This window comes from Thrips palmi, unplaced genomic scaffold, assembly GCF_012932325.1.
Source record: "Thrips palmi isolate BJ-2018 unplaced genomic scaffold, TpBJ-2018v1 HiC_scaffold_1, whole genome shotgun sequence".
NCBI classification, from domain to species: Eukaryota; Metazoa; Arthropoda; class Insecta; order Thysanoptera; family Thripidae; genus Thrips; species Thrips palmi.
In genome coordinates, this window is record NW_023144620.1 from 3,363,072 (window position 1) to 3,387,882 (window position 24,811).

At 48.3% G+C, this 24,811-nt stretch overlaps 5 protein-coding genes across 15 annotated transcripts; 4 read left to right on the forward strand and 1 right to left on the reverse strand.

The window, feature by feature from the left end:
• Positions 1 to 466: 466 nt before the first annotated feature.
• LOC117644813 (tetratricopeptide repeat protein 27) lies at positions 467 to 4,362 on the forward strand. Its single transcript, XM_034384448.1, has 17 exons — positions 467 to 668; positions 746 to 923; positions 1,005 to 1,088; positions 1,178 to 1,343; positions 1,429 to 1,687; positions 1,754 to 1,869; positions 1,948 to 2,060; positions 2,133 to 2,199; positions 2,268 to 2,381; positions 2,470 to 2,688; positions 2,761 to 2,934; positions 3,012 to 3,164; positions 3,250 to 3,411; positions 3,492 to 3,662; positions 3,744 to 3,939; positions 4,022 to 4,122; positions 4,194 to 4,362. Exons 1-17 carry the CDS (start codon positions 596 to 598, stop codon positions 4,299 to 4,301), a joined length of 2,454 nt encoding a protein of 817 aa, XP_034240339.1. The 5' UTR covers positions 467 to 595; the 3' UTR covers positions 4,302 to 4,362.
• Positions 4,363 to 5,273: 911 nt separating this feature from the next.
• LOC117644828 (ceramide-1-phosphate transfer protein) lies at positions 5,274 to 7,327 on the forward strand. Its single transcript, XM_034384474.1, has 4 exons — positions 5,274 to 5,577; positions 5,854 to 6,065; positions 6,148 to 6,323; positions 6,402 to 7,327. The coding sequence occupies exons 1-4, from the start codon at positions 5,447 to 5,449 to the stop codon at positions 6,531 to 6,533; spliced, it is 651 nt and encodes a 216-aa protein (XP_034240365.1). The 5' UTR covers positions 5,274 to 5,446; the 3' UTR covers positions 6,534 to 7,327.
• A 441-nt stretch (positions 7,328 to 7,768) lies between these two features.
• LOC117644836 (transcription factor 15-like) lies at positions 7,769 to 8,618 on the forward strand. The gene is made up of 3 exons (XM_034384486.1): positions 7,769 to 8,126; positions 8,207 to 8,340; positions 8,419 to 8,618. Exons 1-3 carry the CDS (start codon positions 8,011 to 8,013, stop codon positions 8,505 to 8,507), a joined length of 339 nt encoding a protein of 112 aa, XP_034240377.1. The 5' UTR covers positions 7,769 to 8,010; the 3' UTR covers positions 8,508 to 8,618.
• Positions 8,614 to 20,797, reverse strand: LOC117644743 (arginine-glutamic acid dipeptide repeats protein-like). 11 transcript variants are annotated; one of them, XM_034384397.1, is made up of 21 exons: positions 20,416 to 20,797; positions 19,618 to 19,714; positions 19,115 to 19,450; positions 18,948 to 19,028; positions 18,722 to 18,866; positions 18,046 to 18,081; positions 17,760 to 17,858; positions 17,455 to 17,684; positions 17,240 to 17,383; positions 17,024 to 17,122; positions 16,415 to 16,936; positions 14,736 to 16,331; positions 13,099 to 14,660; positions 12,886 to 13,020; positions 12,601 to 12,774; positions 12,359 to 12,507; positions 11,498 to 11,944; positions 10,901 to 11,007; positions 10,713 to 10,801; positions 10,560 to 10,635; positions 8,614 to 10,459 (listed from the first exon to the last, which is right to left on the reverse strand). In XM_034384397.1, the coding sequence occupies exons 2-20, from the start codon at positions 19,684 to 19,686 to the stop codon at positions 10,569 to 10,571; spliced, it is 6,087 nt and encodes a 2,028-aa protein (XP_034240288.1). In that variant the 5' UTR covers positions 19,687 to 19,714; positions 20,416 to 20,797; the 3' UTR covers positions 8,614 to 10,459; positions 10,560 to 10,568. The 11 variants fall into 11 exon arrangements, with proteins under 11 accessions (XP_034240288.1, XP_034240281.1, XP_034240273.1 ...); XM_034384390.1 differs by having other exon boundaries at positions 18,046 to 18,084; XM_034384382.1 differs by having other exon boundaries at positions 10,713 to 10,798; positions 10,901 to 11,004; positions 18,046 to 18,111.
• Positions 20,798 to 20,986: 189 nt separating this feature from the next.
• On the forward strand, positions 20,987 to 23,045 carry LOC117644820 (probable asparagine--tRNA ligase, mitochondrial). The gene is made up of 5 exons (XM_034384462.1): positions 20,987 to 21,229; positions 21,345 to 21,916; positions 22,006 to 22,267; positions 22,352 to 22,612; positions 22,693 to 23,045. Exons 1-5 carry the CDS (start codon positions 21,092 to 21,094, stop codon positions 22,960 to 22,962), a joined length of 1,503 nt encoding a protein of 500 aa, XP_034240353.1. The 5' UTR covers positions 20,987 to 21,091; the 3' UTR covers positions 22,963 to 23,045.
• Positions 23,046 to 24,811: the final 1,766 nt, after the last annotated feature.

Below are 24,811 nucleotides of genomic sequence, written 5' to 3' on the forward strand. Positions count from 1 at the left end.
CTCTTATTTACTCATCACCTTTCACTCCCATCAACCGACCTATCACACACACTAAACCAAGAACGCCAAAACCAAAGGCAGCGCCTGGCAGGTGGTCCAGCCTCTCGCCTCGCAGCACAGTGTCGTGCGAAGGGTGGCCTACCTTGCCCCTGTGGGAATTCCCCGTGCGGATTTGATTGGTGCGACACGGCAACGGGTGGCTCTGCAAGCTCTGCAGGAGAGACCCTCGCGTGAGATAAGCGCAAGGGAGCGCTTCTGCCTGGCAATTTTGCTCTGCGCTCCCGTGGAAGGTTGTATCGCCGCAGATATGAGCTGGCCAGAGGTGTCCTGAGCGCCAAGAGGGTAGGCAACCCATTTAACATATATCCGTTTTTCGGCCTAGAAGATTCTCATCCACAGCCCGCCAATTTTTCATACGCTTTCTAGCCTCTCTACGTACCCCAATCCGAAAGTGCAATAATTCTTGATCTTCTATTCATATTCATGCGTCATGTCCATGTGTTTTGATAAAGGTTATGTTTATGTGCATTTATTGTTAAGTTTCTCAACTTATTAAGTGTTTTATTTTCTTCTCGTTTATATTTTTTATGTAAAGATGGGTGTTGCAATTGATAAATTAAATGAAACTCAAAGATCATTGCTGTTGTTGAACGGGGACGACTTATTTGGTGAGTACTTCTGGTATTTTGAATTCTTTTGATATTTCATTTTATTTCATTTTCTGTGATGCTGATGTGTTTGCCAGGTGAAAATGGTGAACTCAGAGAATACTTTCCTGATGCTGATTTTGTTAAATATTTAAGCTGTGATGTCTCAAAGAAAATATTTGAAAAATTTCAAAAGAATTGTGAAAGCCAAAATGTGGAAGAATGCTTGAAACAGTGCGTACTTTCATGGCTCAATGAAGAAAATTCCACAGAACGGTAACTTTTTCTCAAGACACTTTTGTATATGTTTAGGTCATTTTAATATCCTTTTTAACGTAACTTGTTTTGTGTCATTAGCCAGTTTCAACTACTCTCAGTTGGCATTGCAGCTCTTTTAGCATTTGTGCAAGACAATTGGTGTGGACCTAGCTTAAAAGAAAGGTATTCAAACACACTATTTTGTTTGTTCTTGTTTAATGTTTCCTTTACTTGTATATCCATTGGAAAAATTTGTCTTGATTTGGTTCCAGTGTTCCCTGGCTTCAGCCTTGTATGCATACCACAGATGAAGATTGTGTTAATGTATTCATCGAAAATTTAGTACTTGATGCTGAAGCAGTTGTGAGTGTAGCTAGACATCCAGAACTTTTAGTTTTGGCTCGTGCTGTTTTTCTGTCAGAATTGCCGGATCTAGAGGTATGTAGTCTGTGGACTTGCTTGCCTTAGTTAATTTACTTTTATGATACTGATCTAGTTTTTATTTTTGTAAACTGGATTTTAGAGCACCCTGTGGTGGAGGTTTCGATGTATCGCAGTTCATCAACAAATACTAGAAGAAAAATCTCCCCAGCTTCATGAAGAGTTAGTTACACTGAAAGATCGACTTCTGCAATGTGAATTTTTGAAGAAAGACCGAGATTTGAGTATCCTAGCTCAACTTGAAATCTCACAAGTACACCTAAGCTATCATGAAGTGCAACCGTCACAGCAGCTCATTCAAGCTGCACTTGAAGAAGCCAATCTTAGCATAAATCTTACTGGTAAGTTAACACAATATTTACAAAATAACTGACCCAGTCCATTATTAAAACAATACTTGTTTACAGGTGCCCTTGGAAAGAGAACTCGTTTCCAGGTGCGTGAGCTTGCTCAGCTTACTTTGGATGTCCAGTCTTCAACAGAAACAAGGAATAAGCCCTGTATACAGAAAGATTTGCCAAAAGTATGAAGATCAAGTTATCAATTACTCGCATTAAGGATTTGATTCTTGTTGTTTACTGTGTAATGATTTAATTTTCAGGATCTAAAACTTGATGATGACGTCCGATTAGATAAAATAAAATTCAGCAATTCTGTTGATGGTCAATATAATGACTTAACTCCAATCCAACAGGCATGTGTTTTGGCTGCATTGTAAGTAACATAATTCTGTATCATGCAATGGAATCTTATGATAAAACCTAAATGTTTAAAATTTTCTTGCAGTGTGCAAACTCAAAAATGTCAACCAAAGGATAAATTGGCTGATGAAGAACTCTTGGCTTACCTCACTGTAAGTCTTTAAGTCAAATATTTGCTATCTCTGTCTTTATAATCTTTTTAATGCACCTTTATTTTCAGTGTTTATTGTCTCAACCTCAAGTATGGAGTTTTCAGCTTTCTGGGCTTTTGTTTCGTTCTAAAATTGAATCAAACCATTCCCGAACTGTAGAACGTTCAATGACTCAAACCCAGGTCCGTTAATTAATTTTGTAATCACAAATTCCATTTTTAAAATTATGTATCCTGCTTGGTATACTGATTTATGAAAATACATCTTCAGGTTCTTGTGGATTCAGTTAATGCTCCAGCTCCAGAATCTTGGCAACGCCTGTCAATGATATTTTGTTCCCACTTGTGTCCCAGCTGGACCCTGGAGGAGCAATTAGCAGACTTTTTTGTTTCTCTTGGTTGCATTAACAGTGCATTGGATGTCTACTTACGTTTGCAATGTTGGGAACAAGTGATAGCCTGTTATAACCATCTAAAACTTAGGCATAAGGTAATTATTTAAAAAGTCTACATAAACATGTACCAAGACTACAATGTTGTGTTAATCTAAAATTTCTTCTAGGCAGAGGAAATTATCAGACAAGAACTAGCTAAAAAAGAAACAGTTAAGCTGTGGTGTTTATTAGGTGATGCTACTGATAATGTTGATTACTATGAGAAAGCATGGAACCTCAGCAATAAGAAAAGTGCTCGTGCTCAGAAGCATTGGGGCCTCTATTTCTTCCACAGAAAGCAGGTTTGTATCTGACATATTTATTTCTATGGAATTTTGATTTGTGATTTCTTTAATTTTCATGCTCTTTCATTTCTTAGTATGCTGAAGCAATTCCCCATCTCCAAGAATCTTTGTCCCACAATTCATTACAAACTACCTTGTGGTTTCAACTGGGTTATGCATCTCTTCAACAAGAAGAATGGTCTATTGCTGCTACCGCATATCGCCGATGCTGTGTTTTGGATCCTGAGGTTAGTATAGATCCAGTTCTATCATTTCAGTTCTGTGCTGTTTGGTGCTGTTATTTTTGTAACTTTTGCTGTCTATTTTTTTCAGAACTTTGAAGCTTGGAACAATTTGTCCAAAGCGTATGTAAATCTAGGGCAGAAGAACAGAGCTTGGAAATCACTACAAGAAGCCTTGAAATGGGATTATGAAAATTGGCGAGTGTGGGAGAACTTTTTGATAGTCAGTTTGGACTGTGCTGTTATGGATGAGGTGTGTATTGTTAATATTTCAATATTTCATCTTAATTTTCTCTATTTCATCTGTGTTCCACATTTTTGTGTCTTTTAAAGGTGATACGGTCTTATCATCGCATCATAGATTTGAGAGAAAAACATTTGGATGTTGAAGTGCTGGAGATTTTGGGGAAGGCAATTATTGACAACTTACCAGATTGTGATGGAGTGCCTTGTGGGGCGCTCCTTGGCAAAGCCTTGGAGCTTCTGGGCAGAATTACTGCACAGGTACTTACTGCTTGACAAATTGACATAATCAAACATGGTTGATCACAGACAGTTCTTTTCTCAAAATTTGCACCCTTTCAGATAACAAATAATTGGAAGGTGTGGCGCCTGTACTCAAGATTGACCCGCGTGCTTCCTAATCCCACCCCAGAAACTGAATTCAAAGCTGTCCAGCACTTACAAAAGGCTCACAGAGCAGCTGTGGTTGATGCATCATGGGTCAATGATACTGAAGTTTGCCTTGAAGTAATAGGGTTGAGTGAAGAGCTGGCAAATGGTAATTAAATGTTCAAGTTGTCCTTTCAATTTATCTTTGTCAGTATATTAGGATCAATACTGACGTCCAATTTTTGTTTCAGTCTCATTAACATTTGCAAATAAAAGCACAAGCAAACAACAATCTTCGTCCGTACTGTCCTCATCAAAACTCTCTTTAAAATCAACTCTGACCAAAATTAAGGTACTGTATTCTATTAGGTCTTAATTTCTATGAGCTGTATACGTTTTCTTGACAATGTTGTGGTTTTGCAGCAACAACGCCTTGACCTTTTAACTGGGCAAGTTGAAGAAGTTCTTCTGCCACATTACAACAACTTGGACGGATTGCTGCAACAAATTGCTGAGGCATCTGCTGCATAGAAGAGAGCCAATCACAATTGTGACTTTCAAATAAAGCCTTCTAGAGCAACCTTGTTTATAATAATTTTTTTTTTTTTTTGAGTGGGAGGAGGCGAGGGACACAGTGGAATGAATGAAAACGCACACAGATTGAGACGACCGGCAATGATACGCGCCTCGCGTACGTTCGCCCTCCGGTCCGGCCGGGCCGGGCCGGGCCCCCCACTGCCAATTGCCCCCCGCGCTCTAGTTCGACGTGCCTCAGCGCCCCTCGGGGGCCTCGGGGGCCGCCACCGAGCGAGTTGACGTGTCCCCAGCGCACTCTCGGTGCACTGAGGTGCTCTGAGTGCGCGGGGAACACGGATCCGCCGCGTCCGGGCGCACTGTAGCGGACCGGGCTCGTCGTTTACGGAGCGCCCCGGCCGTTTTTCGGCAAGGGCGTCTCCCTCCCCCTCGGCCCCGCAATGCGCGTCGCATCCCGGTGCGGGTCGCTCGCCTCGCCGGGGCCTGCAGCCTGCACCAGCGATAAGCGGACGCAGCCGCTGGACCAGACCAGCTGACAGACCTGCAGCCACAGCGATGCCACCAGAAGAGGCTCCAGCCAGTGCATGTCGGACGCGGCGACGCCACGCCGCGAGCACTGCAAGTCAGGATGAGTCGCCTGCAGCAACTGCTGCTGTGCGGGCTGTGCCTGCTGGTCATGTGAGAATCTGTCGGCCAACCCTTCAGTGCACCACCAGTGCACCAGTCGAACTTGCTTCCCCGCCGCGCCACGGCAGACGACCACCACTCCGCACGCCATGCACCACGCCAGGGAGCGACGCGTCTGCTTCCCGCGGCACCGAGGCCGAGCGCGCCTCAGGTCGTATGTAAAACTGGGCCAACCGGGTAGGCTCGGACAAGCCCGAGGCTTCCCCGCGACCCGATTAACGCGCGCATCTCACCTGTCTGTGGTGTCGCTGCGCTGGCAGCACTGGCAGCCCATGGTGGTGGGGGGAGGGAAGGGGCAGTGGCAGTGCAGTGGTTTCTGCTTTGTTTGCACTTGACACTTTGACGGCGTAACCCTAAATCGGCTATCAGCAGTCAACAGTCATGATATTTGCCTTTGCCGTAGAACACTCGCTGCGATAACGACCCCTGCCTACTCCACCTTCGCACCTGCTGTCATGGCCGAGTCACCGAGCACCGAATTGCCTTTCGATTTCCGTCTGGTTCACGACGGTTTTGCTTCTGCTCTGGTGGAGGACGAGGATGTTGACCTCCAGCATTACCTCACCGCCTACAAGGAGCTTTTCAAGTGAGTCAATAATCTGTGTATGTGAGAGACTCTTACTTGAAACCTCAGCACAGTTTCACGCTGACTTTATGCATGTGTCCAACTTTTTGTTGAGGTTAAGGATGTAACGACTTGCCTCATTCATGAGAACAGTCAATATTTGGGTTTAGAATTGTTGGACGGGGCCGTTTCCTATCCTTATCTCTCTTTGATAAATATTGTCATTCATGCTGGAACCCATGTCAGCAATTGTGTAAGGAAAACTGTTTCTTAGTCAATGACGTGTTTGTGTTCCAGATTTTTTCAGCTCATGGGAACTGTGTTTTCTTTTGTTGGATCTGATGTAAAATCCAAAATTGATATTTTGGAAGACCTCTCCAACTCGTCTGATGGACACCACTTCACTTCTGTGAAGAAAATGATAATATATGAAAAAGGGGAGAACCTATTAAAGAAAAAGGATTACGTCTCTGGTTCCCGCACCTTACTACGTCTTCACCGAGGACTAGGTATGATTTTCGATATGGAGTTAATTAAAACTGACACCTTATTTGTGCGCCCTTGACATTGAATTTTTTTTATACGTTTCAGACTTTATTAAATTGTTTCTCAAACGAGTGGGAGAGCTTTCAGACTCAGATAGTACTTATGCTGCAGGTAGTGAAGCTTACACTGCTACTCTTGCCAAACACCATCCTTGGCTTGTCCGCAAGGGAGCAACTGTAGCAATGTATGCCCTACCCACTCGTCAAGATCTCCTCATAAAGGTATAATATACATTAAAAGTTCCATAATTAATTTTTTTTTTAATAAAAATTGACCACTTTTTGTGTTTTTTTGCCAAGGTCTGTGGAAGCAATGAAGCTTGCATCCAACGTGCCCTAGATGTTTTACCAAAAATGCTGCTTGTGGCAGATGAAGTATTTACAAGAACTGAACAGTGTTACACTGAACACGATCTCCACAGCTTACCCTGATTTAGCTCAGGCAAAGCAACATTTTTTTCCTGTGGGTGATAAAAATGGTCTGCTGCTACTAAAACTGTATATTAGCCCAATATAATTTTTTTTATATATCATGGTTATTTTTAACTCCATGGCTGTATTTTTTTCCTTTGTTTTGTTTGTTTGCTGAGAGCTGTGCATCCCATTTTGACTAAGTGTGTTTTATGTACAATCAGTATTTGGTCTTTTAGATAACACTGTTTCTGTTATACAGTATATGTTTTATGTATTTTATTCTTGCTTTGATTTTATATTAGTTGGTCTGTTACTTGTTCTGGGATCAGACGTCTCAATTAGCATTGTTCTTTTTGTTAAAGAATTTATTGTAGGAACACTACATTCAAGCTTTGTATTTCATTCTTAATTTGTGAATTTCTTGAGCCCTTCTGAGGCAATTGGAGTATCATTCCATAGGTGTCATATATGCTTTTCTGGGCTTCAGTGTGTTTGTGTTGTGGTCCCATCCCAATGTGCTGTGTCCTCAAAATTCACTTTATGATCTTTTTTAAAACAGATTTTTATAATCTGCTCTGTTTGCAGGCTATATTAGAATCATTGCAAAACATGTCGCATTTCACCGCTGAATGACTGATTACTAGTAGAACTAGAGAAAACAAGGCTATAGTGGTCTCGGAAAACCAGGGGTATTTCATGTTATTATGGGGGGAACTTGCCTAACTGTGTATCACCATTTGGCAATGCTCAGTGTGTCACACGTGTACTTTATATGAACTGGCAGGAAATAAAGAATCAATTTTTCTGCAAAATCAGACTTTGCTTTCGACCTCACCACCACCCAACATTTTTAGAAGGAGAAAAATACAATGCCGAAAGGCGGGTAGAAAATATTGAGTGTGTACCAAAGGGATCCAGGAGGGGAGGGAAGTGGGAGTCATTCCCTCGGGAGGCGCGCGCCGCCGCCGCCCTGGAGTGGGGGTGGCTGCGTCGGGACGCCGGCCCAGCCCCAGCCCGCCTCCGCTAGCCTCCGCCTGGCGTTGAGGCGTTAACACACAGACGAGCTGACGAGCTGCCGCTGGCCACTGCAGCAATACCGCAGCGACCCGACCCCTTCCTTTGCCGAGGCAGCCGAGGCGAGACGGCTGCTCATTTCTCCGAGCCTCATTTACTGCGACCGCCTCATCAGAGCGATTGCCCCGCCCCGCCCCGCCTCTCGGCCGGCCGTCGCCCATGCCACGCCGCGCCGCGGCCGCTGCAGTTCGCAGTTGGCGTTCCCTTCCCCCGCCCCGAGTCCGGATGTAGATGTGGATATGGGGCCGGGGCTGGGTCCTTGCGGTCCTCGTCCTCACTGACAGCATCGGGAACGGGTTGCAGTGCCACCAGATCGCGCCCGCCGCCGCGCCAGGACGACGCCTGGGCGGACGGGGTGCCGATACGCGCTGCCGGTTATGTCCTGCACGCCCTGCACGCCCTCCTGGTGACCGAGGCCGAGATGGGCTCCAGCTCCGCCAGCTCAGCCAGGAAGCGGCCGCAGCAACGGCACCGCGACAGCGCCGACCCAAGCCACCGCAACCAGGCCAACGCGCGCGAGAGGGACCGCACGCATAGGTAATTACCAAAAACAATAATAGTGCTCACTCTAAAGGTTTCAATTTGTATCCTGCTGAACAACGGTTTTTCCCCTGCAGTGTGAATGAAGCATTCTGCTCGTTACGGGCTCTCATCCCAACAGAACCTGAAGATCGAAAGCTTTCCAAAATTGAAACACTTCGACTTGCAACATCTTACATCGCCCACCTTAACACGCAATTGCACCTTCCAGGTAAGATGAGATTGCGACATTTTTGTTTAGACCTCTGATGCCAACCAAAGGACATTTACTCAAAATGTAATGTTGCAGGAGCTGTCACCTGTTCTGCAGCCCTTGCATCACGCTCCGGAATAAAAATATGCACATTCTGTCTAGCAGCCAAACCAAAATTAAAATAAAAACATATGAAATGTTGTTGAAACATGACAATAAAAACTTAAAGCAGAAAAAATGTTGGTACCTTTTGTATTAATAAGGAGAGGTGATTTAAAAAAATACATCAAGTTGACACCCAGAGAGAAGAATGTTTATTATCTAAAAAAACACCAACACTGGGATGGCTGCCGAAATGACAGACTTCAGGTGGTATGCCTGTCACTCGGTAAGAAAAATACAATCAGTCCATCAACCAGATAATGAAGTACTAGGTCCACAATGCCCCATACTGCTAAAATACAGAACAAAGAATGCCATCAGCACTGCTGATCCAGTACCTCTATGCCTGGTGTCCATCAGTCAGCTGCTAGGTGTCGATTGTGTCAGCGAGCCCACTCTAGATATTTACAAGATCTGCAAATATATACACATGAACGTGGCTTTGTTCAATGCTGTTTACCTCACCGCCGGAGAAGCTGACCAAATTTCTTAAAGAACACATAGTGATGCACACAACGCAAGAGGACCCTCTTGCACTAGAAATAACAGTCTTAAAACAAAATAGTCTATGTCTTGAATAATTTGGCGGAAGAGAAGTTAATTCAGCCAACGTCACATTATTTCCTTACGTCTAGGAATATAACAATTGTCAAATAGTGCAAGCGACAGGAAAGATTCAAGTGATAGTATGGAAAAAGCTAACAAGAGTGGGCTCATGATATGACACACATCTCCACAACACAGCAGTGAGCAGGATAACACACACACACACATAGCAAACACAAACATACACACAATCATACACAGTAACTCACATTCTTAGCACTCATGCGAGAGATCAAGGCTTTCTTGGGTTTATTCTTCTGATGAGTTGTGTATAATTTAAAGAGGAATGCTGGCCCGCCAGCAAAAGAAAATAGTATAAAAACATAAATAATAAAGAAAACAATTCGCCTGTGACCACAAAACCAAAAAGAAAATGTGCGTATATTCTCCATCAGGACATCTGATCTGCTAAAACAGGAACTATCAAGCTCACAGTCTTACAGTGCCCACAAAAAAAGCTGATTTCATTTAAAACATTTCATGGTAAGTTTTGATTTAACAATGCGAGCACTGACATTTTAAGAGTACAAAAATCCACTCACAGTTAGAGAGGAGTAACAACATTAGTTAACCCTTGCATCCCAGTAACTGGTTTGACATGATTGATGTTTCTTACATTAGATAAGTTAAATAATCATTGAACAGGGGGAAAATTCTATCTTAGGTAACCACCAAGAAGTGAGTGTGTACATCATTTACACAGAAAGGAACACATTTTGACAAATTGACTAAACATGATTGAGTAACTCAAACTGTCTTATTCTTCACAATTGTGAAGAACAGAGCCATTAGCAATAAAAACAAAATACAACATTAAATAAAACATTACAGTGCTGATATGCAGTTAAAATCTCTGCAATAATCAGACAAAGATAAAACTGAGGCAAGCACAATACTGATTTACAGAGAGATAGGTAAACACTGAGAGATAACCAATAAAATGGCAGATCTTGAACATGATTACAATCAGCAGTTTACCTCAGATATAACAGGAAAGCAAAGAAATGTCACAATAGCAAGGAAAAGGATTTGTGTCCCATTGTCATAAAATACAATAAGAGCTTATTTACCATGATTACACTTTTTGTACACCAGTCTATGAATATGTTAGTTTATATACTCTTAGTCTTAAAATTTACTTCAACGTACTCACACATATGTTCAAAATTAATTAAATTAAATAGTTATACAGATACATTCATAATCACTGTACACAGCTATGATAAAAAGGATCTAGAAATAATGTGATTTATATAAAAGCAACTATATAAGCTTTAATTAAAGATTACTATAAATATGTTGAGCGATCACGCACAAGCTGGGATTGTAAAGATACAGTACAACTGACTGCAGGAGTTCATTTTTAAACCTGGAAAGAGATAGGAATATAAATATAAAGTAGGCAAAAAAAAAACTATGTTTGAAAGGATTAAAAAAAAAAAAAAAAGGAAAGGGAACCCTGAACTTACAGTCAAATCTCATTGGCGAGAACCTCGAGCTGCCTCTTCTAATTGTCGGACTTTCATTTCGCGCTCACGTTGTTGCCTAAACCATGATCACATAATTTATCAAATGCACTTGGTAAGTATTATATTAATCAAATAACAATGCAAGACTTTCACCTCAGGTACTCGTCATGTATGGATGGATGAGGAAATCTTTCTCTCTCCATCATCAGTTGCCTTTGAAGCTGTTCATGGGCAGCAACCTGCTAGAGAACAAGGATTGAATTAGAGGCCGTTTATAAAACTTGGAACAGACAAAAAAGGAAAAGAAATGAAATAAGTTTGTTATTTAAAAGGAGAAGTACCTGATGCACTAGTTGGTCAGCATAAGGTCTTCCGAGTAGATCACTTGGATGGTGCATGCCCATGGCTTCACGGGACGGCATTAGCCCTGGCCGAGGATAACCTACTGCTGAGGATGCAACAAAACAGAAAGCAAAATTAGGGAGGATTGTCACAGAACAGGAAAATGGACTGGTTAATTAACACAATACAATGAATGAAAATTAATACAACTAGACTAAAGAAGAATAGAATCCAACATAAAATCAAGTCAAGTTCTACTGATAAAATCATGTTATACACTACTGCTACACTCTCGCAATTAGAAACCGAAGACACGTGATCAAGCGAAACAATCCATTCACTGGCTAGTTTGCAGCCTACCATGCACAGAGTGGCTACGTTTGCAAAAGAAACGAAAGGCAGGCGCCCCCTCTTCCAGAGGGTGGCCACCGCTGCTTAGAAGCCAGTCACCACGTCCCTCTGGTCCCCCAAGCACTGCTCGAACATCGTATCACCAAACCGACCCCAGAATGCTGACTGCCCTTGCAAACATCACCCCCACCCCAGCCCCCGTTGCCGCCGCACCCCGGCCGTCCGTTCCGTTCACTGCTGTTCACCTGGCAGGGAGAATCCCGCGGCGGCCGCGGCGGCCTCCTGCTGAGCTTGCTGCGCCTGATGCGCCTGCTGCGCCTGATGCGCCTGCTGCCCGGGGTGCAGGTGTAGGTGCGTGTGCGCGTGAGAGTGTGTGTGCGAGTGAGCGTGTGAGTGTGTGTGGGCGTGGGCGTGAGCATGGGCGTGGTGGTACTCGGGCGAGATGGTCACGCCGGCCATCTGCAGGCGCACCATGGGGTCCTGGGCCAGGGCCAGCCTCTCAGCCGCCTGCCGCTCCGCCACCACAGCCTCCAGTTGCGCGCCTAGGGCGGGGTGCATGGGGCCGGGATGGTGGCCGGGATGGTGGCCGGGATGGCCGTGCTGGTGGGCCGGGTGGTGAGGGCCCTGGGGGCCCACTGGGGAACCTGAACTGGTCGGGGGCGGTGGCCCAGCCCCGCCGTGGCCGGGGAGTCCTGTGCACACCACCACCACAACTCACTCAGTACTGAATTTATTGCGCCTCACCCGGTAACGCCGTAGAGCACCCGAAAAAAATTAAAGCTCCCCAACGATGGCTAGGAGAAAAACCCTCCCTCCCTCCCCCCCCCCCCCCTTCCAATTTCCTTCGTCCCTGCTGTGATGCTTCCTAAGGCTCTAAAGTCTACGAGCAATATACAGATACAAAAATACACACAAAAGGCATCAAAGACGAAAGCACACTCAAGATCAATTACTGAAATTGCAATTTCAAAGCTTGAAACAGAACAATTTCAAAAAGACTAAAATGTAAATAGCAAAAGAGGAAAAGAGAAAGTGGAAACGGCTAGTATTGCAGTTACCCTTCAAGTCTATCAAGTTTCAGCGACAAAAACCATGCAAACAAGTACCTAGCCTCTCCAGCCGCTCCCGCTCCAACTGGTTGAGACTATTGCTGAGCGAACTCGGTAGGCCGCCTGGTCCCTGGGGTGGGTACAGACCAAACTGGTGCAACGAAGCAGGGCCCTGAGGTGGTCCGCCCGCTCCCAAACCCGTGTACCTGTTCAATCGAAGTGCGCCAAATTTAATTAGTGAAGTTTAGAGAACATTATGCAAAAAATACCTAGAAAGATTTGAAGCACAGAAGACGTACCGGCGATGTAGTTCTAGCCAATGGGGATCAAGTTGGCCAGGGTGTCTGGGACCGCCGGCTCCTGCTGCGGCACTCTTCATCATTTCCTCCTTCAGTCGGTCAGTTAATTCTCGCTCACGCAACTCTCTCAGTTCTCTCTCCCGTTTCTGACGGTCCAATTCCTCGAGTTCCATTCTGTTCAACGATGAAAGAATCGGTTAGGATAAACAGTACTTCAGAAAGTAAGTATTCCACATCCTCCCAGAGCCGCAGGAAGCACTTCCAACGACTCAAAATGTTCCTCACCGTTCACGTGCCCCAGGAGCGTACATGTTGAGTTGGTACTGCATCAGGGGGTCCATGCAGTGCGGAGGGATACCCAGGGCGGCGGACCGCTGAAGCGCCCCGGGAGAGAAGCCGGCATGCGGCCTGGCGTACTCACTGCAAGACAAGAACGCGACGGTCAACAGCGAGAAAAAGAGAAAACACATGTCATATCAGTGCGGAGCGTAAACCCACCTGAGCTGCCGCAGTGCGGGGGTGTCGGGATAGCCCGGCCGGGGACCGAACCTGTCGTACGGGGGCGTCACGGTCTCAATGGGTCCTCGCGAGGGCGGCTTGCCGTCCGGCTTCTCGGGGGTCGCGTTCTTCCGAGCCTCAGCCTTTTCTCTCTCTTCCCTCTCCTTCTCGGCCTGCTTCCTCAGCTTCTCCTCGCGCTTGCGCGCCAGCTTCGAGTCAGGTACGGGTTTGAACGTGAGGTCCGTCCGGCAGCACGAGTTGAAGTCGCCGCGGTTCCAGTGGCGCAGGAAGATGGCGCTCTGGCTGCGGTGGCACTCGGCGTCCTCGATCTTGGGCTCGGGGCTGGGGCCGCGGGGGATGTGCGTGGGGCTGGGCACCTCGTCCTCGTCGCCGTGGTCCCCGTCCTCGGCCTTGAGGCCGTCCTCGTGGCGGTGCACGCCGTGCTGCTGTTGCTGCTGCATGTTGGCGGCGGCCTGGGCGTGCGCGCGCAGGGCGTCCAGGGAGGACCCCATGGGCGAGAAGGCGGGGTGGCCCGGGTGGCCAGGATGGCCTGGGTGTCCAGGGTGGCCTGGGTGGCCGGGGTGGGCGGGGAGGTGTGACGGCAGCGGGTGGTGGATCTTGTTGCCGGGGCTGGGCGAGGCGTGCATCGGGTGGTGGGGGTGGTGGCCGCCGTGGCTGGTCGACATGGACTGCGTCGTCTGCGACATGGAGCCCGACACGTGCGAGCCCGAGGTGGGCGGGCCGCCGGGGCTGGCGGGTCGCTTGTTGCTGGTCTTGTGCTGCGAGCTGGAGTGCTGGCTGGGCATCTTGCCGTGGGGGCCTTGCGGGCCGTGGTGGCCGTGCGACTGGTGGTGGGCCGCCGACGCTGCCTCCGCGGCCGCCGCCTCCTCCGCGGCAGACTCCCTCCTCTGCATGCCGCCGAGCATGGCGGCGCTGTCCGGGTAGCCGTCACGCGGCGTGGGCGGCTTGGGCGGCTCGTGCATCCTGGACGGCGGCGGCACGGGCTGCGGGATGGGGTACGCGTAGGGGAACGAGTACGCGTACCCGGCGTAGGGGTGCGCGTGGGCGTAGGGGTGCGGCACGCCGGCGCTGTGCAGCGCGGCCGCGGTCAGCAGAGGATGCGGCGACATGAGGTGGTGCGGGTGGTGCATGGGCGCCACGAAGGCGTGCGGGTGCGCGAGGTGGTGGCCGGGCGAGATGCGGTTGAGCGGCGACGGCTGCTGCGACGGATGCATCACGGGCTGGGGGATGGACGTGGGCGGGTTGGCCGCCAGGTTGGCCGGGTGCACCGGTGGGGTGTGCGTCGACGGCGCGCGCGGCATCGACGGCGGCGTGTTGACGGGGCGCGACGCGTCCGTCGGGGTCACGGACCGCGGCTTGTTGGGGGGCGTCTTGGGCGGCGGGGCGCTGGTGTGAGTCGGTGGGTCCGGCTGCTCCGTCTTGATCGAGTCCAGGGTTGCCAGCGGGGGGCCCGTGTAGCCGGGCACCTTGACGTCCTTGAGCGACTGCAGCGGGTCCGTCATGGGCGTGAGTGGCAGGGGCTCGGTGGGGGTGGTGATTTCCTGTGAGGGCGGAAGAGCAGAGCGCGTTAGACGGAACGAGTTACCGCGGGGACACGACGGTGAAGTCAAGTTTACCTGTTTTATCTTGAGGTTCTGTGGCTCGGACTGGGGGCCGGCAGCACCAGACAAAGCGCCGGGCATCATGCTGGAGGGCAAGCCCGGGGGGAGGGCTCCGGGCGGCAAGGAGCCAGGGGGAAGGCCGCCTGGCGGCAGGGACCCCGGGGGTAGCGCGCCTTGCGGCAAGGGACCAGGGGGGAGGCCGCCAGCAGGCATGGGAGGCATGGCGCCAGGAGGGAGTCCGCTGGGCGGCAGGCCGGGCAGGCCGGGCAGGGGGCTGGGAGGGATGCCGTTGGGGGCCATGCTGCCTGGAGTGGGCGTGCTGCCGGGGTGTCCGGGCGTGCCAGGCGTTGGCGCGCCAGGGGTGCCGGGAGCGGACTGTGGGCCGGACGTCGGCGTGCTGCTCCTAGTGGCAGAGGCCGAGACTGTGGCCGGAGCCGAAGTCGGCACGGTAGCCGAGTTCGGCGGCCCCGCCTGAGACAGCAGGCCGGCGCCGCCCCACTGCTGCTGCAGGTACTGCTGGTACTGCGCCTGCTGTTGTGGCGTAAGGTAAGGGTAGCCCGGAGGCGCACCCATTCCCTGCGGCATGCCCGGAGGTCCACCCGGCGGCACGCCCGGCATGCCTGGTGGCATTCCAGGTGGCATTCCAGGCGGCATTCCCGGAGGCATTCCCGGGGGCATCCCCGGAGGCATTCCTGGGGGCATCCCCGGAGGCATTCCCTGGGGCATTCCCGGAGGCAGTCCCGGGGGCATTCCCGGAGGCATACCCAGCAAGTTGGACCCGAGCGGAGGCCTTGGCGGCATGCCCAGCCCCGCTGGCCCTGCTGGCGCTGCAGGCCCTGGCGGCCCAGGAGGTCCAGGCGGACCCGGAGGCCCAGAGGGAGGACCCCCAACGGACAGCGAACCAGGGTGACTGGCCGGACCCTTCTCCTTTTCGTCCGAGGGTGACTTCTCCGCGTCGCTGGGCTTGGCGGAGTCTGGCGAGGACGTCTGGCCGTCCGGGCCATCCTGAGTGGGTGCAGGGCTGGTCTGCTGCCCGGGCGTGGGTGGTAGAGAGGGTTTGTCGCCATCCCCCGACGACGGCGTGCCGGGCTGCCCTGAGGGGCTGTTGGCCTTGCCGTTGGTGTTGGTCTCGCCAGGCGACTGCCCCGGCGTGGCCTGCCCACTGGTCGGCCCGTTGGACGTGGGCGCGGTCTTGCTGTCCGCTTGGCCGGGCTGCCCGGGCTGCCCGGGGGAGGACGGAGTTTGCTGCGGCTGCAGGGGAGACGCTGGAGTGGGGCCCTGGCCAGGAGGAGGGCCTTGAGGTCCGGGGGGTCCTGGTGGTCCTGGTGGACCGGGAGGCCCAGGAGGCCCAGGAGGGCCCGACGGACCAGAGGGGCCGGACGGGCCGGATGGTCCGCCGGGAGGGCTCTGGCTTGGCGTGCCAGACTGCTGGGCGGACTGTTGAGACGATTGCTGAGGAGTCTGCTGCTGTTGTTGCTGTTGTTGTTGCTGCTGTTGCCCTTGAGAGTTCTGGCTTGATTTCTGGTTTTGTTGGTTGGTCTGCCCATTGATTTGTGTTCCTTGGGGGCCGAGGGATAGGCCAATAATGGACCCAGGGAGCATACCAGGCACCTGCAAAAGAGAGACAAAGGTTAGAAATCTAGATGTTCAACAAAGCGCTGAGACAAGTGACACTTCACTACACTATCGCATACCTGTGGGTGGGGTGCGGACATCTGCCCAGGCATTGACCCCGGCAGAGGGTTGTGGCCGGGCAGTAAGTTGGGCCCAGGCAGTGAGTTCGGATTGGGCAGTGGGTTTGGCATCGTGAACTGCACTTGGCCTTCTTCTGGCCTGCTGACTCCCGGCTCCAGCTTGATCGGCACTGCCGGGTCGTCCTTGCACAAGTGGTTGTCGGTGGAGGTGGACACGGGCATCACAGTCAGGCCGACATTCATCATGGGCGGCATGGAGCCAATCAGGCCCTCTTCCTTCTTAATATTGAGCAGTGCTGCGTCCTTCATGTCTTCCACTTTCAATGGAAGGTCCGGTTTAGTCTCGCCGACCACAGGCTTCACGTCCTCTAGTTTGATACCAGCCTTGCTGTCTGGATCTAGTTTCACCGCTGCCTTGTTGTCTGTCATGTCTGCGTTTGAATCACCCCCTTCCACTTCATTGTCATTGTCGCCATCGTCAGCCACTGACCCACTATCAGTGGTGAGACTCTCTGAAGGACTCTGTATGGGAACACATTCATTATGTAGAAGATTATGCACATAATTGAAATAATCTTTTGTTTTCAAAAGAAACTTAAGGAAAGGTACCTCTGGTCTATCTCCTTTCTTCCGCTTGGAGTCCTTTTCTTCATCTCCATCCAAATCAATGGGTGGCCGTTTCTTCCCTTTGGTTGGTGTCTCCAGTTTCTAAAAAGATATAAATTTCTTTATTAGTGCACTCAGGAATTCAAAATGCTTTGGTATTTTATTCATTTCATCCATTTCTTGTAAGGAAAGGAAGGAGTGAGTGAGAACTGTAATGACCTTTTTCTTTGATTTATCGCTAGGTGAACCTGATCCAGAGTTGGAGCTTGATGCTCCTGGACTCTTACACCCTGTTTTCTTCTCCAATTCACTGTCTGGAGTGGATGTTCCACTCCTCTTAGGCCTGGCAGGCCTTGAACCAGTCTAAAATTCAAGAAAAAAATAAGAGGTTTGTCTCATGAGAAAGTGGCAATAGAAGACATTTCTGTACCAACCTCATTGGCAGTGGCAGCATTTTTGTTTCTGGTACGCATGCGGCTAGGGGAACCATCAGGACTATCAGTCTGAACAGGTCTAAATAAATATGGAGCATCACTTCGATTACTATCACCATTCCCTTTGGGAGGCAAAGGGGGCAATTCTCCCGACTTCTTCAAATGAGCCCGACAATCTGCACATAGCAACGGTCGATCCTTGGTTCCACCAGGAGCAAGATCTGTGGTTCCTGAAACAGAATATAAAGATTAAGAAAACAGTAGATTTGCAGCAAGACTGTCATCTACAAAACTACGACACTTACGTTGCAGGCAGTGATGACATTGATCAGAATTTTCTCGATCTCTTGAGTCAGAATCATCCTCTTCTTCATTTTCTTCCTCACTGCCAGAATTCTCATCACCTGAACAAACAAAACATGGAACCAAAGTTCAAAATGTGTTGTTTAAGAGATTGTGAGTCATCCAGCTCCTATCTCCCATTCCAACTCCTGAGATTCCCATTTTTAAAAATGGCCAGGGCAATTGCACTTGTATCTCCAGGCACAGGACAGGAAGGGGCACTACACTACAGACAAGGGTCTTACTCACCTGACTCCTTGGGATTGGGTGATGGCCGTGCACCTGCTGCTGCAACAACACCGGCACTCTCATCAACTGCCGGAGCAATAAACATGAGTCCCATGATCAAGTGACAAGCGCAAAGCAAAAAGCAAGCAAAATTAGCAGGGATGGAAAGAGGTCAAGCTTAAACACTACATTATAAAATATTTTGTTTATTAAAGGCTTTTAAATTTAACTTCATTTTATTCAAACACCAAACGAAGACTTCTTTTACAAATGCTCAGAGAAGATAATGGCATTAGATTGTAGGAAAAGTGCAAAACAAATGTTAAAATGCTCTTATTCAGAAAAAAATTTAAAAGAAATTGGCAAATTTAACAGCTGTGTTTTTTTCTTTTTGTCTTAAATTAATTAATAAATTGGTTCCCTCGCAGCAGCATGCAGGGGTGTTGTTAGTTGAAGGTTTGACAATTATGCAAAGACTTGCGTGCTTCTCAAACAAAACAAGTTAGGTTTGTTGTTAGCAAGCAGCTAGGTCAGCCATGCCAGCCTGGCGTAAGCAAATGCTGGGACAGGCACAACAACAACAATCATGGAAAAGTGGAGGGTATTAGTTTCATCAGAGGTGATAATTTGGGAGCAGCTCCGTCCAAACATTAGAAATTATTCAGGGAAAAGAAAAAGAAAATAAAACAGTTCTGACCTTGCTCTTCCTTGGGAGTTCCAGAACGAGTACTTCGGGTAGTTCTGGCACGGCGTAGAGAACCTGCTCTCCTCCGTCTGTGTGGCCTATTATTGTTGGCACCAGGGGTCTTTTTCCACAAATAATAATATTCAACTAGTTCAGGCTACAAACAGAAAGAAAATATTCTTGAAACAAGTGAAAACAAGAAACAAGATACTGAAAATAAATGAAACAAAACACATACAGTTTCCTTGTGAGGGAGCAGATCCTTCCGTATCCTGAAGAAATTTTTGCCAAACTGACGGAGCCCCTTGACAAATCGTTTCTAAAGGAAAAGAAAATACAATAAATTGAGTCACAACACTAGACATGATGAAATAGTAATATAATTGCAATTAAAATATGTCATACCGTTTCTTCTTCACACCACTTCTTGTCAATTCCTCTTGGTGCAGGACACTTCACAAGGGCTTGCAGTGCTTTTCCTGGATCATAGCCCGAGTCATGGAGCACATCCAGCGCATTGATGGTGGTATCATCTCTTGATGCAGCAACACATCCATCATCTGGTGATCCTCCATCACACATTCCCGCAAAAGCAGCCATAGAGCGAGCAGCTCGCAAGTACATAATTAAGTCAGCGTCAAGAGCCATTCCTGGTTCCCAGCGAACCTCCTCTCGTTCTTTTGAAAATTCTGGATCTGGAGGCAGCCCCGTGAAGTCTGGTCGGTAATCTGGCAACCGCGCCTGAACAGAGAGAAAAAGTACATTAACCCCTCATAGTCTTAGACAATTGTGGGCCATACATTACTATGTTCATTTACATATATTTATAACAACACATTTAGACATTCATGAATGTAACTGAGCATAGTCTTATGATTAGAACTGACAGCCAGTGCGACAATACTTACATATGGGTTGGGCTCTGCCCCCGGAGCTGCTGGGGGGGCATGAGCCTCACCCTGCGCGGACGCAGACATGTCACTTGCCAGTTTGAGAGTCTAGCACCTGCAAAGAAACATAAAGATAATATATTAAATCAGCTCACACCATTTGTTTACCACCACAAAACACCTAGCAAGTCTATCTGAAAATGTAATTATTTTTTAGCTATTTAGTTTTATCAAATGACAAGCAACTGAAGGGATAATATGCTCAGGAATAAAAGTAAGGCCCAGTAAGAGCTCGAGCTGCATTTTAAATCATCACTGGAGACACCTTTGACAATAAGAAGCACTTGAATGAAAATAGTTAATTGGTATGCAAATTAAGTGAGGTTATACTAGTCAAGGTGCACCAAAACTCATCACGATGGGCTGAATAACGAGATATTGCAGTCGCAAACGTGACCTAGAATAGGCAAAGCGTATAATTGAACCTCTGGGTAGAAGAAATGAATCAATTAGACGAAAATGTCATGGTGTGTTGGGGGACCCCTGGAAGTAAACAGTGAAGGTTACCTAGCGATCTTCCAGACGCCCAGTGCATTTCAAACCCTTCTACTTAACCAATTTAAATCGTGAGCACTGCTTAAACATATTTGGAGTAGGTCCATACCTCAAAAAAAAGGTCATGTTTACATTTAAGTACAAGCACACGACGCCGGGCTGTTTACATCGGACAGAGCGGACCAACAAACAGACCGCTCAAAAGCCATATTATCGTGACCTTCAGCGTGAGCAGACCGATTTCGATGGAAAAGAACTTACTCTCGCATTTTAGAAGAAAATTGGTTTGATGTTTACACTGGAATATCCGCAAATGTGTAAGCTGGCTTTTAACACCAGTCGCCGACAGACAGCCTACGCTAGGCTATCACGTAAAAGCTTGGTTCTGGGCATATTTTCGCCTGGAAGGCCACAGCACTGGGAGCACTTCACCAACTTGGAATCACATTCATTTTAGGCATTGGATTTCGCTTCAAAAGCGGCAGTACTTGGTTCCAAATAAAATCTTTTTAAAGCGTCACTATCTGGTCTTGAACAGCACATTACTAGGATCGATTCTCAGAGGACTTTTCAGTTTTCCTCCATTGTTTCACAACCGCGTTCTCTTCCGACGTCTGCGTTGGCTTGGTCTGAAGACAGTTTTCACACACTCAACCAGAGTGTTTATGGCAGTAGCATTCTTGCCTCATGACGGGTGCCAAATCGTTGCAAACTCTAAGATAATGCAAAAATTCAAAATAATTTATTCTTTGAGGATTTTTCAACTATACTTCAACCCTGCAGACGAATGAGTTCAGACGTTTAGACAAGTGGGTAGAGGCATGTTGAAGTTGTATGGTTGGTAAGACCGCAACGCGCTTGTTTTGATCAGAAGTGTCTGCTATAAAATTGGACAGCTTCATTCGCTGAGGATATATTTCACTCAATCAAAATCAAAATGAGTTTTCTTCGCCGTTGTCATCAAAGAAAATGCTCCGCCTTTATGAATTCTTGTGTGAGGCAAAATTGTCGATCATTCACAAAAATTGCTGCTCTGTTAGAATCGAAAGCAGTGGGAAGTCGGATGACGGTACAGGTTAGATATCAGTCTGGAATGACAAATGTTTTTTTGTAATGCTTTAATTTATTTCTAAAAAAAATTTCAGAGTATGATATTATTGATCCAAGTTCGTTTCTCATTTTGATTGCAGGGTTGGGTGAAGTCAAAGCGTAAAATGAAGTTGGTTACCTTCATTGATGTCTCCGATGGATCTTCTTCTGAAAAACTTCAGATTGCTGTAACAAACGAAGTACCGCCTCAGATTGATGTTGGAGCATCTGTTAAAGTTGATGGGATCGTCCAGTCATTTGGAAAAAAAGGCCAAATAGAACTGTTGGCAGAATCTGTGGAACTGATCGGACCTTGCAATCTTGAAGATGGTTACCCATTTGCCCCTAGGAAAACTTATTCAATGGAATACATCCGTCAGAAACTTCTGTACCGTCCCCGTACTAATTTATTTAGCTCTGTGTTGAGATTACGAAGCAATGCTGCCACTGCGTTTCGTAACCATTTGAATGCTGAAGGATTTTACGAAGTGAATGCACCAATTCTTACATCAAGTGATTGTGAAGGTGCAGGAGAGGTTTTCTCAGTGAAACCCAACAACCAGGAACTCCTTAAGCAAATGGCTAAAGAAGGACAATCTCAAGAGTGTGCTTTCTTTAATTCCAAAGTTTATTTAAGCGTGTCTGGACAGATGCACCTAGAAGCTGCAGTAAGGTGCGTCATCAGTATTTTTTGTCTCAATTTTTTTCCTGTTGACACATATGTATTTCCAAGCATTAAAAACTAAAATTTCTTTTATTCAGGGGTCTCAGTCATGTTTATACATTCGGGCCAACATTTAGGGCCGAAAATTCAAAATCACGATTACATTTAGCAGAATTTTACATGTTGGAAGCTGAAGAAATTCTATATAACAACAGTATAGAAACTGTAATAAGTACCATTGAAAAGATGCTTAGAAATGTAACTCAATGTTTGTTAGACTCAAGTATGGCTGATTTAGAATCCGTGAGAAATGTTCAAATCCAACAGAAAAAGAGTGCACGAGATGTTGTGGAGTATGAGGTAAGATTAAAAGAAAAAATTTAATGCTTGATGACTTTTTATCTTGATTTTATTTATGATTTCTATTAATAATTTTTCTTGCAGGCTGATCCTTTAGATGTAGAAAATATTCAGAAAACTTTCCTTTCAAGTTCACCATACACCATCATGACTTACAGAGAAGCTATGGACATCCTGTCTAGTTCTAAAAATAAATTCAAATCAATGCCTAAATTTGAAGATGGACTTACCAAAGAACATGAGCTTTATCTTGTTAAACATAATAAAAATAGACCAATATTTGTCATTGAGTGGCCAGTCCATTTAAAGGCTTTTTACATGAAAGCATCAAAAGATGGATCAATGGTAGGGGATGGTTTCATAACATTTAAATTAAAATGTTATGTCAATTTTTAATGGACATAAAAAATTTCTTTATTTTGCAGGTGGAGGCTTTGGATCTTCTGGTGCCAATTGTTGGTGAACTTTGTGGAGGAAGTGTCAGGGAAAATGATCCACAGATCTTGTCTTCCAGGATGAAGAAGTTGGGAGTGGAAGAGACGCTGTCGTGGTACACCGATTTGCGTAGATTTGGCAATGTTAGCACTGGTGGGTTTGGTCTGGGGTTTGAAAGGTATTTGCAATGTTTACTCAACATCACCAACATAAAAGACGTTACACCCTTTCCCCGATGGCCACACAACTGTCAAATGTAGTGTTGGACTTTTTTAGATTATTTTTATTGATTGTTATTGATTTTGTTTTTGTACTACATTAAAATATTCTATGCTAATAGAAACTACTGTCCCTAACACCCCTGCTACTGCCTCACTCTACGGTGGACCCAAGAACGAACAGCGGCAAAGCTCAAAACTAGGAAATTTACTCAACAAAGACAATGTGCTCGGATTCGTGTGAACCGCTCGGCACACGTCGAGACCCATTTTCTATTTTTAAACTAAACTGTCGCCGTCCGGAAAATGCAGCACGACTGCGGACCGCGGCGGGAAGTGTGGGTGCGTGGATTGGAGCGAGGCCGCGAGGTGGGAACAGGCGCTGATGCGACAGGCACATTTAGACACGACAAAAGGCGTCGGACTGCATGCCGGACTTGCTGGGCCACTGCTCACGTCTGTCCGTCTGGATGCACCTGGCCACCAGAAGGCGACACTCTCACGGTGCTGGGCCCCGTGAGCCTCCGCCGCCACCTCACCGCGGGCCCAGAGCGGCGGCACGGGGACCGTGGCCTAGACCCCCACCGGTCCGGTCCCGCCTTCCCGCCTCCACTTGAGCTTGACACTGAACTTGGCCTGCCGCCTGCCCTCAGCCAGCGCAAAGTCGTGGTGCAATCACCATCAGGCTGCTCCGCGGTCCTCGCCGCCCTTGGGCCTTGGCGGCCTTGGTGGCCTTGGCCCAGGGACGGAAGGGAAGGGAAGGCCCTTGGCGCCGGGCACTCCTCGGCACTCCCACGGCGAGGGCACGCCGCCTGCAGCGCCCCGGTAGGCCGAGCCGTCGCGGCGGGCCGCCCGACGGGCTGCCTACCCCACGGGCGCGCCGTCTCCTTGTATGGGCGTGCCGCGTGCTCACCACCTCACTGCCCGCGGAATCGGAATCCCACTTTCTGCGAAGAAGACGATCGGTGCGTGGGACACTCTAGGCAGCAGGGGCACACACACACGCACGCACACAGCGAGGCAGAGGCAAGCCAAGTCTAGACCACGTCCGAGGCGTGGGCAGAGTGGCCGAGCCCGGCTCCTGGACACTGGGCAGCGGTGGCAGCGGCGCGCGGATCGCTTGGCCGTCGTGGAGGCGGTATGCCGAGCCGAGCCGGTCCCCCCGTGACTCACGACTCACGACCAATAGCGTCGCGGGAATCGGCCGATAGAATTCCCCGGAGTGCAGCAGCCCTCGGCGACTCACGCCTCCAACATTTACGGCCGAAAAAACGTGTGTCAACGTGGGGCGCGAAAGCACGAGGCGGGGCGGCCTGGGCGGCCGGACCTCCGCGGTGTTTTCCGCTCGTGAATCGCATGCGGCATGCAGCGATCGTTAAGAGAACAATAACGTCCTCTGCCGGAAAGAAAGAGGCACATTCCGAACAGTGCTTTCGTGGCTCTGTCTCTCTCGCACTCATGGGGCGTCCCGTAGGGGTGCGAGAGAGACGGAGCAGCCTGCCGGGTGGAGTACCCGCCGAGTGCATCCTTGAGCTGCGCGACGCGGCAAGCCTGGGCAAGCCGCTCGTAAACGTGGACCTAAATGCTAAATGCAAAACCCGACCATGTGGCCGCCAAGTGTGGCACGCTTTTGCTTCTGCGGCCTGACCTGTCTCTCTCACACTCATGGGGTGTCCCGCACAGGCCCGAGAGAGACAGAGCGACGAAAACGACTAGCAATCGGTCTGCTGGTGTCGTGTCACACTTCAGTGTCGGACGGAGGGAACCAAGGGAACCACCACCGGGGACAGCACGGCTGCCCAAACCGTGTTTTATTTTCCGAGAAAATTACAATAAACAAGGTGTCCCGTTGCGAAGCTAACGGCGGTCGTAAAACGGCAGGACATGAGCA

What these genes read in the sequence shown, in the direction of transcription:
- LOC117644813 (XM_034384448.1), top strand. Translation starts at nt 596, where the DNA reads ATGGGTGTTGCAATTGATAAATTAAATGAAACTCAAAGATCATTGCTG. An exon ending in GGACCTAGCTTAAAAGAAAG is followed by an intron (nt 1,089 to 1,177) that starts GTATTCAAACAC and finishes ATTTGGTTCCAG; the next exon opens with TGTTCCCTGGCTTCAGCCTT. An exon ending in TCTTAGCATAAATCTTACTG is followed by an intron (nt 1,688 to 1,753) that starts GTAAGTTAACAC and finishes ACTTGTTTACAG; the next exon opens with GTGCCCTTGGAAAGAGAACT.
- LOC117644828 (XM_034384474.1), top strand. Translation starts at nt 5,447, where the DNA reads ATGGCCGAGTCACCGAGCACCGAATTGCCTTTCGATTTCCGTCTGGTT. An exon ending in GCCTACAAGGAGCTTTTCAA is followed by an intron (nt 5,578 to 5,853) that starts GTGAGTCAATAA and finishes TTTGTGTTCCAG; the next exon opens with ATTTTTTCAGCTCATGGGAA. An exon ending in GTCAAGATCTCCTCATAAAG is followed by an intron (nt 6,324 to 6,401) that starts GTATAATATACA and finishes TTTTTTGCCAAG; the next exon opens with GTCTGTGGAAGCAATGAAGC.
- LOC117644836 (XM_034384486.1), top strand. Translation starts at nt 8,011, where the DNA reads ATGGGCTCCAGCTCCGCCAGCTCAGCCAGGAAGCGGCCGCAGCAACGG. An exon ending in GAGAGGGACCGCACGCATAG is followed by an intron (nt 8,127 to 8,206) that starts GTAATTACCAAA and finishes TTTCCCCTGCAG; the next exon opens with TGTGAATGAAGCATTCTGCT. An exon ending in CACGCAATTGCACCTTCCAG is followed by an intron (nt 8,341 to 8,418) that starts GTAAGATGAGAT and finishes GTAATGTTGCAG; the next exon opens with GAGCTGTCACCTGTTCTGCA.
- LOC117644743 (XM_034384360.1), bottom strand. Translation starts at nt 19,686, where the DNA reads ATGTCTGCGTCCGCGCAGGGTGAGGCTCATGCCCCCCCAGCAGCTCCG. An exon ending in ATGTCATCACTGCCTGCAAC is followed by an intron (nt 17,685 to 17,759) that starts GTAAGTGTCGTA and finishes ATTCTGTTTCAG; the next exon opens with GAACCACAGATCTTGCTCCT. An exon ending in ATGCTGCCACTGCCAATGAG is followed by an intron (nt 17,384 to 17,454) that starts GTTGGTACAGAA and finishes CTTGAATTTTAG; the next exon opens with ACTGGTTCAAGGCCTGCCAG.
- LOC117644820 (XM_034384462.1), top strand. Translation starts at nt 21,092, where the DNA reads ATGAGTTTTCTTCGCCGTTGTCATCAAAGAAAATGCTCCGCCTTTATG. An exon ending in GAGATGTTGTGGAGTATGAG is followed by an intron (nt 22,268 to 22,351) that starts GTAAGATTAAAA and finishes TTTTTCTTGCAG; the next exon opens with GCTGATCCTTTAGATGTAGA. An exon ending in CATCAAAAGATGGATCAATG is followed by an intron (nt 22,613 to 22,692) that starts GTAGGGGATGGT and finishes TTTATTTTGCAG; the next exon opens with GTGGAGGCTTTGGATCTTCT.